Source organism: Glycine max, chromosome 13 (assembly GCF_000004515.6).
Source record: "Glycine max cultivar Williams 82 chromosome 13, Glycine_max_v4.0, whole genome shotgun sequence".
NCBI lineage: Eukaryota > Viridiplantae > Streptophyta > Magnoliopsida > Fabales > Fabaceae > Glycine > Glycine max.
Window position 1 is genome coordinate 39947701 of NC_038249.2, and position 12964 is coordinate 39960664.

At 34.1% G+C, this 12964-nt stretch overlaps 2 protein-coding genes across 7 annotated transcripts; one reads left to right on the plus strand and one right to left on the minus strand.

Moving 5' to 3' along the window:
- Positions 1-301: 301 nt before the first annotated feature.
- On the minus strand, positions 302-5473 carry LOC100788497 (uncharacterized). 6 transcript variants are annotated; one of them, XR_001384272.3, is made up of 6 exons: positions 5278-5464; positions 4503-4645; positions 2889-2991; positions 2436-2554; positions 1356-1555; positions 302-721 (listed from the first exon to the last, which is right to left on the minus strand). XR_001384272.3 is itself a non-coding variant. In XM_014765998.3 (4 exons), the coding sequence occupies exons 2-4, from the start codon at positions 2501-2503 to the stop codon at positions 621-623; spliced, it is 369 nt and encodes a 122-aa protein (XP_014621484.1). In that variant the 5' UTR covers positions 2504-2554; positions 5278-5471; the 3' UTR covers positions 302-620. The 6 variants fall into 6 exon arrangements, 3 of the variants coding, with proteins under 3 accessions (XP_014621484.1, XP_040864395.1, XP_014621485.1); XR_001384273.3 differs by lacking the exon at positions 4503-4645; XR_001384271.3 differs by lacking the exon at positions 2889-2991.
- A 417-nt stretch (positions 5474-5890) lies between these two features.
- LOC100812764 (cellulose synthase-like protein B4) lies at positions 5891-10328 on the plus strand. The gene is made up of 9 exons (XM_006594838.4): positions 5891-6482; positions 6862-7192; positions 7377-7502; positions 7951-8067; positions 8177-8389; positions 8502-8619; positions 8944-9128; positions 9232-9582; positions 9678-10328. The coding sequence occupies exons 1-9, from the start codon at positions 6223-6225 to the stop codon at positions 10221-10223; spliced, it is 2247 nt and encodes a 748-aa protein (XP_006594901.1). The 5' UTR covers positions 5891-6222; the 3' UTR covers positions 10224-10328.
- Positions 10329-12964: the final 2636 nt, after the last annotated feature.

Below are 12964 nucleotides of genomic sequence, written 5' to 3' on the forward strand. Positions count from 1 at the left end.
ATTGGAGATGTGCAGCTTGGCTTCGTTAACCTTGGGAGCCCAAAAAGGCAAAATCACATGATTATGCACATTTGGTCCAAGGAATTCAACGTTTCATGCACCACAGTAGGTCCCGTACAACTACAAAATAAAGTGCAACAGCTTCTCAAAACCTATCTTCTACAAGACAACATTCTCTATCAAACTAATGCACATCGCTTCTTTTCATCACCGGAATGACAAGATAAAGAGTAACAGGAACCACACAAAACAAAGTCAATGACAAGAAGAATGAACAACACACCACCGCTAGCCCAAATAGTTTACTTTATTGAAGAAAAGCCGCAACTGTTTCAATATCATTCCCAACTCAAATTTCACAAATATGCATCCAAACTTCAGGAAATAACCATAGTGTAGCAAGCAGCAGAGCTTCCACAGTTTGTGGGGCCATTAAACGGGTTCTATATAACCACTTAAAAGGTGGAATACACTGCAGCATGTGACTTTAGAATTTGAGGTAGAAAATTATCTAACAAGACAGATAATGGGTCATCCATGTCTCGAAGCGAGACCAAGCAAGCTGAACTGAAGCTTCATCTTCATCAAGCATTCCCATGTTCTTCATCCTCTGGATTACTTCAGTTGACCTGTTCATGAATGCATGTGCATTGCCAGGATAGATATGTACTTCGTGCGGAACTCCGGATGCCTTCAGCTTCTCTTCCAATGCCTTGGCTGCCTGAGACATCAAACAATGTCAATACAATATCCAGTGGATTAAATTTGAACATTTTCATCTATGAACACAATTGTGCCATCTCTCTTTTTCCTATTCATGATGTCTAATAACAACAACTAGCGGTAAGTGACTGAAATGTACCTTGTCCAACAAAATACTCATCACAAAATAAAGGCTATATATTTCAAATAAGTTCTAAAATGAAGAGCAAGATTACAATTTCCATGTTAGTTATTATGAAAACAATGGAAAAAAATATGTTTCACGACATGCATGCAATGGCAACAGCCGAGTGATAGAAATGTCAGATACCCAGTTTATAAAGGTTTTGTTTCCCAAAACAGTTTTCTCTCTTAAAAGACACCCACACTTGGGGAAATTGAAATCTGTATCAGTTAAGCTTCAAATTTTCCTCAATTTTATCTAGGGTGTCTGGGCATGCTTGGTATAAGAGGTTGATGATGGGAAGATGAAAGACAGAGCAGGGAATAGAAAGTTATAGGGAGAAAGGTTTTGTTTTTGCTCAATGATACTATCAAGAAGGTGAAAAGCTCAAGTTTATAAATTATTTTGCATGTCTTACTAATTGAAATATGAGTGAAATTAAGATATAATTGCAAAGAATTTCTCATACTGTTACATATGAAAAGCCAACATAATTGTCCAGCTCTCCAAAGTGAGCCTGAACAGGAGCCTTGGCTTGGGCAGGGTCTGCAAGTTGAGAAGCAGGAACTGCATAGAATGCTATAGCAGCGCCAACCTATGGAACCAAGACAGAACCAGCAATAGAGAGAGCACCTCCCATACAAAATCCAGTTACACCAAGTCACCAACCTGTAACAATAAATGATGATGAAATATTTTTATAATTTATGCAAAATGTCTACTCCTAATATTGAGACAGTTAAAGAAATTAAACTTTATTGAGCAACACATAAACCTATGTTATTTGGCACTTTAATCTAAGTATATAAACAACCATATCAAACTTTATAAGAACACTCTGGCTCTCTGCCCACAATAATTATCTTAACTCAACAAACTCCTATGACAAAAACACTATTGAGAGAGGCCAGCATTTACAGTAAGACACGCAAAATCTCAGCAGAATTATGTCCTATTTAAAAGGTAGATTTAAAAAAATACCTGTAAAGAAATTCCAACTTAATTAGATCAATCTATCAATATGATCATAATATACTATTTTCAGATTCGCTATTTCACTAGCCATTGGATCAAAATATTAAGTATAAATAAAGTTTTATAATAAACCTCCAAATCAAAATTAGCAAAACTAGAGATATAATAAGTATACATTACAAACAGGATCTATCTTTAAGGGCCTAAAGCAACTTCCCTTTCACTCATTCAGTTCCTTCACAAATAAGACTTAGGTCCTGTTTAGATAAATTTATCCAACTTCACTTATAGAAGGAAAATAAAAGAAGTAAAATAAAATAAGCTTTCCTCGTAAGTTAAAATCGATTTTTGGAGAAACTAAATGAGAGAGATTCTATAAATTAGCTTATGCATAAGCTAATTTTAACATATGGAAGAAAAAACCTTCTGTAACCACTGCATGATGATAAAAGCACAATGAACTATTCAGACACAGGTTAACAGAATCAAATATTAATACTATGAAATACTGTAGATGACATAGGATTTTTAAGATAAACAATTTTTCATCTTGAAAACACAAACAATGCCCAACCTTCTTTGAACCATTCGCTTTAAGCCAGTGATATCCTTCACAGCACCTTGCCAATCAAGACCATCCATCAAATGCTTAGCTTCAGCAACATCCAGACTGTTGGAGATATACTTTTGTAACTGCATAATATTTTATTTTTCAGTTTTTAAAATAGGATTTAGTAAATAAGTTGATTTCCTATATTTTAGGAGTAAGTCAGTTTTAATGGATTAGTCTAGTCAATACGTGATTCCTCTTATCTTTAAGGAGCAAGTTAGTTTTAATATTCTGTTTTGCTAATATCTTGTTATCTAATTAGTTTATCTTTTGCTATTTATTGTATCGCTGCTGAGAACAATTTGAATTAGAATAGAATAATTCTATTTCCTCTTTTCAAGAAGAATCAACCAGCAAGCAGCGAAAACAGTGTAAACAACCAAAACAAAGGTAAGGATAAAAAGAAAAATTATCCACCTTGTCAGCATTGTGGCAAAAAAGGTCATGCACCTTTCAGATGTTGGAGGAGACTAGATGCAAAATGTAACAAGTGCAACCAGATAAGGCATGAAGCGGTGATCTGCGCCAACAAAAATCACCATGATGAGGGAGCTCAGATTGCTAATGAAGAAGAAGAGGACCAACTGTTTGTGGCCACATGCTTCTTGAGTAGTGAATCAAGTGAAAGTTGGTTGATTGATAGTGGTTGTACGAACCACATGACATATGATAAGACTTTATTCAAGGATTTGAAGCCAACTAATGTCTCAAAGGTCAAAATTGAGAATGGTGGCTATATTCCTGTAAAAGGAAAAGGAACTGTTGCAATTTCAACGTGTTCAGGTATCAAATTAATATCAGATGTTCTTTATGTACCTAACATTGACCAAAACTTGCTAAACGTAGGTCAGTTAAGCTTTTCATTTGATCCAGCAGAGGAGGAGCATACAGCCTATTTCACTCAAGTCACACCCAAGGAACTCTGGCACAAGAGACTTGATCATTGCCATCTTGAAAGAATGCTAAACATGAAAAAAAGGAAATATGCAAAAGAAAATTTGAAGAAGTTTCAAATGGAGGAATGCAAATCTGTTAGCACTCCAATGAATCAAAAGGAGAAGTTCAGCAAGAAAGAAGGTGTTGATAACATTGATGAAGGATATTATGGGAGCTTGATTGGATGTCTAATGTATCTCACTTCAACAAGGTCAAAAATTCTATTTGCTCAAAAGAACAAAATTGAAATTTTTGTTGACAATCAAGTAGCCATTGTTATTGCAAACAATCCCGTGTGTCATGGGAAGACTAAACATTTCAACATCAAGTTCTATTATTTGATAAAGATGCAACAAAGTGGTGAAGTGAACTTAATTTATTGTAAGTCTAAAGATCAACTGGCTGACATGTTTACAAAGTCACTACCTATCAACAAACTTGAACTCAAAGAATTGGAGTTTGCAGTTCCAAAAGCAAGGAGGAGTGTTGGAGATATACTTTTGTAACTGCATAATATTTTATTTTTCAGTTTTTAAAATAGGATTTAGTAAATAAGTTGATTTCCTATGTTTTAGGAGTAAGTCAGTTTTAATGGATTAGCCTAGTCAATACGTGGTTCCTCTTATCTTTAAGGAGCAAGTTAGTTTTAATATTCTGTTTTGCTAATATCTTGTTATCTAATTAGTTTATCTTTTGCTATTTATTGTATCGCTGCTGAGAACAATTTGAATTAGAATAGAATAATTCTATTTCCTCTGCATATGCATTGTCTCTCTTCTCTCCTCTATTTTTATAATTTCCTCCACAAAACCAACACAGACCAACCTTTCCTCTGTACAAACTGGTTAAGAAAAGCAAAAGCCAGTGATCCAAATGCACATAGAATGTGAAATATTGCCACATAAATGAGGAGGTGGTAAAATATAGGAGTCATTTTGGATTTTTGGTTTGATAAAACATTTTCTGTTTTCATTTTCTATTTTAAGTTTGTATAAGAAATAGTGAAAACAGAATATGAATACATAATGTTTCCTGAATAAACTTTTTAAAACAAGAAAAAATGAAAACAATGTAATATTTTTTATCTTATCTTACTCTGGGATAAGAGCTTTAAACCCACTACCAAGCTGAGAAATCTTCACAACATGGTTCTTAATTTCGTAATCCACACCCCACCACTCCTGAATCACAACAATTCCAGGAGCATCCTCTTTTCCAACCACATACGTGTCAAATCTCTGATCATTGGTAACAAAAATAGCATAACAAAATTAAAAATTGAGTTCTAGTGCAGATAGCAAACAAGTCCAACACCATGACTGGGAACAATATCTTGTTAAAACCATTCCAGTCTAAATCACGACTTTATGCTGAAATGCATCAAACCTATTGGCCATGATGGATCACTAGCATAGCATGAAACAATCAGATCTAACTACAATTCACTTGTCAAGCACAGATAAGCATATATAACAGTTTCCACACAGTAAGCACGGTCCACAAGGGTAAGTGGAGTGAAGGTAGCATTCCGTTACAAAAGATGATACTAACAGAGACCTAACCTAACATATATGATAAAAATTCATCATCACAACACATTGATCACAAAAAGCTTGCAACTTCTATATTATATTTTTGGGTATGTGGCAAACAAAAAATCTTCGCTAAAGAAGTTCATAGAATCCAATCAAGAGGGAAATAAACAAGTCGAAGATGAATTTAGCTGTTGCAATTCCAAAAATACACGGACGGTCCTGCTTTATATTAAGAATTAATTGATATATAATAAGCAAAATCAGTAAAAATAAGTGAATGTAGTCTAAAAAGAAAGCAAGAGAAGTGCGATGGGAAAGAAAGAGGGTACACTCACAGTGTCATCCCTTTGAATCTGAATTTTCTTGAAAGGGGATGATGTGCAGTGGAAGCCATGGTATGGAAATGGAGCTCAGCCAGAAGCAGATGGGAGACTTTCGCAGCATCACTGATGAATAGTGGCCAAATTTATAAGAGAAAATACCCAACGATGTCTCATTTGTTACTCCTTCCACTCCTTAATATTGTTACTCATTTGTTAAATTTGTAAGATGATTTTGTATTTGATTTCTCAAAGATGAGAAGTAAAATTTTAATTTCTAAATATGAAAAAAATATGATAAATTAATTCTATTTAAATTCGTTAAATTTGTAAGATGATTTTATATTTAATGATCAAGTTATATTCTTTATAATTAATTTCACATTATTAAACTGGATTTCATATAAATAATATATTATGATTTTTTTTACGATTAGGGATCATAATGGTTAGTGGACTGGAATATGTACCTCCAAGTTTTGCATATAAAAAGAAACAAAATTATTACATGCTACAAGATTATTTAATCCCAACCAACCTTTTGGTGACAATGTAACCACATTCTAGATTTCTAGTGAACATGTCATAGAGTTATGTTGTAACCACATGGTCCCGGACTGCTGGGACCAGGTAGAGGTACTAATGTCTCCCGAGTTTGCTGCATGATCCTTTCGCAAATGTAAAGCTGCAAAGAATTTAAATGTTCTTACGTTGAAAATTAATCGTGGACATGTGACATTCATAGTTGAGCAATCGTATCACCAATCAATAAGGACCAGCGGGTGTTTGTTTGGCTACCAATTGTTTGGGAAACTTTTCCACACTAGGGAATATAATCTTTTTCAGATCCTTTCAACACCACATATTGCACAACTTTTCTGTCTCTGCTGATAAAGATTCACTACTTCCAGCCATCTCAAATCCCTTTGCAAACTGTCCTAGTTTCTTACGATTTGGTCAATGGCCAACCAAGGACATGACCTCCCTCTCTATGAAAAAATATGGGTCAAGCGAAAATTTCAAAGAGTGATAGACACATTGATCTTAGTCCTCCTTCTCCTGCTTCTTAGTTACCGACTTTTCTCATCCAACAACTTTACTTTCCCGTGGTTCCTTGCTTTCATATGTGAATCTTGGTTTACATTCACTTGGATTGTGATTCTCAACACCAAGTGGAGTCCTGCAGTAACCATAACCCACCCAAATCGTCTCCTGCTACGGTACGTAATAACATGAAGATTTTATATTATTCTGTTATTTATGATTACATAATAATTAGTAATTTAGTCCTTACTACTCATAATTAGATTGATCCTGTGTAATCCTATTTGCTCATTATAAATAAAGGCTTAGTGTGGCCATCCTTAACACACAACATTATTGTAAAGCACTGTTATAAAGATATTAATGTTAGCTCCTTTGATAAATCAAGCTGGTTCTGAATTCGATTCCCCATTCCCATGATCACAAACTCTATCACTTTTGTACTAGTAGCACTAGCTAAAGTTGTAAGTTATTAAATGCTTATTCTTGCTTTTTAGTGGCATGGCATATGATTATTATACATTTGCATTTACATTTTGTTTTATATCTCAATAGGGTACCTGAGTCTGAGTTTCCACCAGTTGACTTGCTCGTGACAACAGCAGACCATGTACTTGAACCACCAATCATCACAGTCAACACTGTCTTATCTCTTCTAGCACTTGATTATCCTACTAACAAGCTAGCTTGCTATGTTTCTGATGATGGTTGTTCCCCTCTTACTTTCTATGCCCTTGTGGAAGCTTCCAAATTCGCTAAGTTTTGGGTACCTTTCTGTAAGAAGAACTGTGTACAAGTGAGAGCACCCTTCAGATACTTCTCTGACATTGCCACTAACAAAAGTGAAGACTCACTTGAATTCAAACAAGAATGGTTACAAATGAAGGTAAGTACAACAACCTTGCCCTGCATTGTTAACATTCCAAAATAGTCTCCCGTCGCCTTAATTAACAAGCACTAACAATGAGATAAGCTCTAAATATGAGGGCAAAGGAAATTAGGGGATATGCTCTAACTTCCAAATGCTCTGACCATGAACTACAAAATGGTTTGTCTTTTGCATTTTGCAGGATATGTATGACAATCTTTGCCAAAAAATTGAAGAGGTGACGGGCAAAACAATTCCATTCCAACTTGATGGAGAATTTGCTGTTTTCTCAAATACAGACCAAAGAAATCATCCAACCATAATTAAGGTAACAAATATAGCAGTAAAAAAATATGCATGCACCTACAGAGTGTCTGCAATGCTTTTGTTTCTGTGTAACCAATTCAAGTTGCTAGTCAATTTAGATTCATTTGGTCTCTGAAAAAGTTGATTGGTTTTATTTTCTGTTCTAAAATAATATTTACAAAAATGTTGTTTCCATGGTAACAAATTTTTAAAAATATATAGCAAAAAAAATAAAAATAAGTAGCATCTTCATAATTATTATTATAATAAACAGAAGAAGTGCTACATCTCCTATTCCATAAATTATTTACATTACCAATTATACTCTTCCTTTTGTTCTTATTTACATTACCTATTTTACTTCCCTTCCAAATTTGTAGAAAATCTTCCATTATACGAACCTGTTATTTTGTTCGTTTAAACAACAGTTTTTATGTATGAACAAGAAAGCACTTAATATGTATGAGCAGGTTATATTGGAGAACATGGGTGATCTTTTAGATGGGTTGCCTCACTTAATCTATATATCCAGAGAGAAGAGGCCACAGTATCATCACAATTACAAAGCTGGAGCTATGAATGTCTTGGTAATTAAGTTTGTTAACTGATATATAGTTCATGAAATCTTGATTCTCATTCTTTGAATTAATATCTAGCAAATTCATTCTCATCTTTCTCAATAACTAATATGTGTAGACAAGAGTCTCTGGGTTGATGACCAATGCTCCCTTTATATTGAACGTAGACTGTGACATGTTTGTGAACAATCCAAAGATTGTTCTACACGCTTTGTGCATTTTGATGGATTCACAAAGAGGAAAAGAAGTTGCTTTTGTTCAGTGTTTCCAACAATTCTACGATGGAATAAAAGATGACCCTTTTGGGAATCAGTGGATGATTACATTTAAGGTGTTTTTCTGCTTTAAATGAAAGTTCAAACTTCTAAGTTTACTCTTCATTGGTAAAGGTCATGAACTAAGGAGCTCTCTAAACTAACATTTTCTTGTTTTGTTAAATGCAGAACATTATAATGGGAATGGCAGGACTTCAAGGACCTTTCTATGGGGGAACAAATGCTTTCCATAGAAGAAATGCTATTTATGGCCTTTATCCTGATGAAATTGAAAGCGAGAGAAAAGGTCATTGAGTCATTCTCAGACTCGAATGCACAGAATTCCCTGATTCTTTATTATATGTCTCAAAACAAAATCTATATTGGAGAGAAAATTCTTATTATATAGATGATATTTATAAAATCTTATATTAACCCAAGATGATTCAATTCTTAATCAATATACATCAAAATTGACATAAGTGATAGGAAAATTATATAAAATCTTCAATTTTGAAAGATTTTAACATAAACAATTAAAGTAATACAGTTATAAAAAGAAGGATATTATTAATTGTTGATTCCTATATAGTTTGCCTAAGACACGTTTAGTATTTTGTATCATCCGCAGGAAAATTAGAAGGAAAGATATTAATAGAGAAATTTGGAAGTTCAAAGGAGTTTATCAAATCATCAGCTCAAGCTTTGGGAGGGAGTGCATTTTCTGCTAATGATATTACTACTTTCAACTTTATTGAGGCAGCAACACAAGTTTCCAATTGTGAATATGAATATGACACTTGCTGGGGTAAACAGGTAAGAAAAACAGAAACAAATATATTTTTCAAACAAAATTAACTATTTTCTCAAGAACAGAAATTTGTTAATTAGCTTTGAGGAATATTTTTGGGAACTCTAGATGGGGTGGTTGTATGGCTCAATCTCAGAAGATGTGCCAACTGGGTTGAATATTCAAAGAAAAGGTTGGAGATCAGAGTGTTGTACACCAGATCCAATTGCCTTCACAGGATGTGCTCCCGGAGGAATACTCTCTACAATGTTACAACAAAAGAGATGGGCTTCAGGCCTCACTGTAGTCTTCTTTGGAAAGCATTCTCCAATTACGGGCATGCTCTTTGGTAAGACCCAGTTCAGGGCAGGCTTGTCTTTTTTTTGGCTTACCAACTGGGGCTTGCGTGGCCTATTTCTAGTTTGCTATATTGCTCTACTAGCATTTTGCATTATTACCAACACCAATATCTTTCCTAAGGTTAGATTCAAATTCATATCCAATTTTAATGGCAAGGTTATATGCTAGAGACAATACAAAGGATTTAATTCCAATCCACTTTGGTTTTGTTCCAGGGACTAGGCCTTTGGATTCCAATTGCTCTTTTTGTGATTTACAACGTACATACTCTATTAGAGTACCTTACAATTGGGTTGTCAATACGACATTGGTGGAATAATCAGAGAATGTGCATAATTAGAACCACGACTGCATCGTTTCTTGGATTTTTGAGTGCTATGCTTAAGCTATCGGGGATATCGGATTCTGTCTTTGAAATAACAGACAAGAAACCCTCAACTTCTGGTGCTGATGGAAACAATGCAGATGCTGGAAGGTTCACATTCGAGGAGTCCCCAGTTTTTGTGATAGGCACGACCATTTTGTTGGTGCATATGACAGCAATGTTGATCAAGTTTTTGGGGTTGCAACCTACTCATAGTGGGAATGGGTGTGGACTTGGGGAGTCCATCTCTAGTATGTATGTGATAGTGTGTTACTGGCCATATTTGAAAGGGCTGTTTGCTAGAGGAAAATATGGGATTCCCCTATCCACTATTTGCAAATCAGCAGTGTTAGCATTAGTGTTTGTGCACTTTTGTAGAAGTAACGTTATCAGTTGATGACTTGAAATTTCTCTTGATAGTGTTCTCATATTTCTTTGGATTATGTGCTTATTATCTGTTAGCTATTAATGAATGAAAGGTGCTAATTAATTTGGAGAATAACATCACTTTCTACAACTCCTGTTTGTACAATACTCAAGGATGGATTTGAATTTTTTTCACCAAGCATATCTTTCTCTTTATTTTCTTTATTGTTTTTATTTTGGTATAAACATATCAACTGATCATCTCCTTTGGGCTTAAAAGTTGAAGAAGAAAGAACCTTCTTTGATGTTTTCCCCACTAACAGCTCCAAAAACTTGGACATGTCACTGTTGAGATGTCAATGACTTTTTCGCACTCTCAATAGTAGTTTTGAATCACAACAAAAATATCCAACTATTATTTTGAGAACCAAATATCAGAACCGGACATTTGTAGAGTATTCCAAAGTTGGCAGCAGGGAAAGTGGTCAAGTACAACCTGATTTCATTGTGAAGTGGTTAGATATCCCAAATCAAGTGGTGGATTCTTTAGCAAAGTTTAACATTATTTGTGAAGTTTTAATTTAGAACTTATTCCTGATTTATTTTTCTTCCTTTTTTAGTGAATGCTTCATCCATGATTTTCTGTCGTGAATTTTAGTTTGTAAAATTTCTTTATAATTACTTACCAAAAAGAATGTGATATGAATTACTTTATATAATTTGTTCTCTTTCTTTTTAGCCTTATTTTCATTAGTTATTCATCCAATGAATGATTGTGAGAATATCTTAATTCTTATCTTTCTACTTCTAGAACAATACAAATTGGAAATTTCTGACCAAAAATCGCTTTCCCTTATAACAGCTTTATATATATAGGTTCATTTTCGATGAGTCTCCCATTTTTCTACCTGGGACAACCATTTTGCTTGTTCAGCTTACAACATTGGTTATCTATTGGTTGGGGTGGCAACCACCAGCTGAAAGTGGGCATGGATGTAGTGTAAGTGAGGTGTTCTGCAGTGCATATTTAGTTGTATGCTATTGGCCATTTTTTAAAGGAATGTTTGGGAAAGGAAAATATGGGATTCCCTTATCCATATTATGCTAGTCGATGGTACTGACCTTCCTATTTGTGTAGAAGTACCATCACATATTGAACATGCTTTTTTTTATTTTTATCAGCAATAATAATATTATATTAATTATACTAGAGGTGCTGAAATATATACATAAAGGATCGAGAGGCAACCAACATGGCTGTAACTGAAAGCATAAAATATTTGTCATTGTTCATTAATTTGTTTCCAGAACATGAAAAAAATAACCACCATTTAGAAAACAAATCTTTATCTATACAACTTAGGATTTGCATATGTAAAAATACGTATTTTGAGAATTCTAATAAAACAATTATCACACCTTCTAATGAATATAATAGCTCAACAAATAATCAATCAAATACCAGGATCCACTTGGCATTGTTGGAAAGAGATAATAAAATCACTTTGATATGTCTTTAACCATGACCTCACATCAAAGAGGATTTTATGCCATAATTCCTTCTCATCTTGTATTTGCTCTTCAAAAATTATCTTGTTCCTTTTGTTGTCATAAGTTTCATACAATGGAATTCGGCCCAACAAACCACCAAATATTTTGGTTTTTTTCCCCTTGTAAGCCATGTGACATTTGCCGGAAGTGATCTACCAGCTATAACATGTGATGCCGATTGAATTTTCAATAATTTATACCATCTCCACCAAATAGCTTGTGTCACTTTGTAAGAGAAAAGCACATATGAAATGTCCTCATCACTGTGTGCACACAATCCACAAGCAAAGTCATCCTTTAGAAGTAGAATTTATCTGTTATGAAGATTAACCTTTGTAGATAATCTATCATGCAAGACTCTTCAAATCATAAAAGAAGTCTTATTTAGAATTTTGATTTGTCAAAACTGCTTAAAAACTTCTTCCTCATTCGATCCCACCTTCGAGTTATGTAAGGCTAGATATGTGGATTTAATCGTAAAGTTATATGATGGATTCATGGTCCAAATCCAATGATCTTAGGCCTTCAATATTAACATTATTAAACAAGGCAAAGAACTTATCCACCAATTGTTTCTCCCATTGGAACTATTTTTTCCTTCATCTAAATTCCTAAACCCACCTACCATCTCTCCATATATCCATCTTTTCTTCACATTCTTTTATTTGTTCCGAATTAAGAAACAATCTTGCCAATTTATGTTACAAACTCTCAGTCCCACTCTACCTATCCTTCCAAAACCTAGTATGTGACTCATCTCCTATTTTTCATTCCACCATCTCATTAAACCATCTATCATCTTCTCTTCCACACATTTTTCTTATGTTCCTCCACCAAATAGACTCATTTGATTTCCTTTCACGATCACTCAACCCTTGTCAACCCGAATACTTAGAATCTAACAACTTCTCCCAAAGTTTTCCTTTATTGTGGAAAAGATATTATCTTCATTTAACAAGTAAAACAATATTAAACAAAGAAATATCCTTGACACCTAAACTTTCGTCTTCCTTAGAACAACAAATTTTCTCCCATCCAACCCAAGATATTTTCTTCCTCCCATCCTCACACCCCCATAAAAACCTCCTTTGTATACTCACCAATCTCCTAGAAATTCCTTCCACAATTTTAAATTAATATTGAGCATGTTATTATTTAACATATTTTACTACTTGCATTTCCTTCTTTATATTGTAAAGTGAAAGCATGAATCCTTTTAGG

Excerpts from the sequence above, each read along its gene's own strand:
- LOC100812764 (XM_006594838.4), top strand. The coding sequence starts at position 6,223 with ATGGCCAACCAAGGACATGACCTCCCTCTCTATGAAAAAATATGGGTC. Across the intron at positions 6,483-6,861 it reads CCAAATCGTCTCCTGCTACG|GGTACCTGAGTCTGAGTTTC; the intron begins GTACGTAATAAC and ends ATATCTCAATAG. Across the intron at positions 8,068-8,176 it reads CTGGAGCTATGAATGTCTTG|ACAAGAGTCTCTGGGTTGAT; the intron begins GTAATTAAGTTT and ends TAATATGTGTAG.
- LOC100788497 (XM_041008461.1), bottom strand. The coding sequence starts at position 4,310 with ATGTGGCAATATTTCACATTCTATGTGCATTTGGATCACTGGCTTTTG. Across the intron at positions 2,533-4,228 it reads TTTGTACAGAGGAAAGGTTG|GTCTGGATGTTGCTGAAGCT; the intron begins GTCTGTGTTGGT and ends ATATCTCCAACA. Across the intron at positions 1,556-2,435 it reads AAGCGAATGGTTCAAAGAAG|GTTGGTGACTTGGTGTAACT; the intron begins GTTGGGCATTGT and ends TTATTGTTACAG.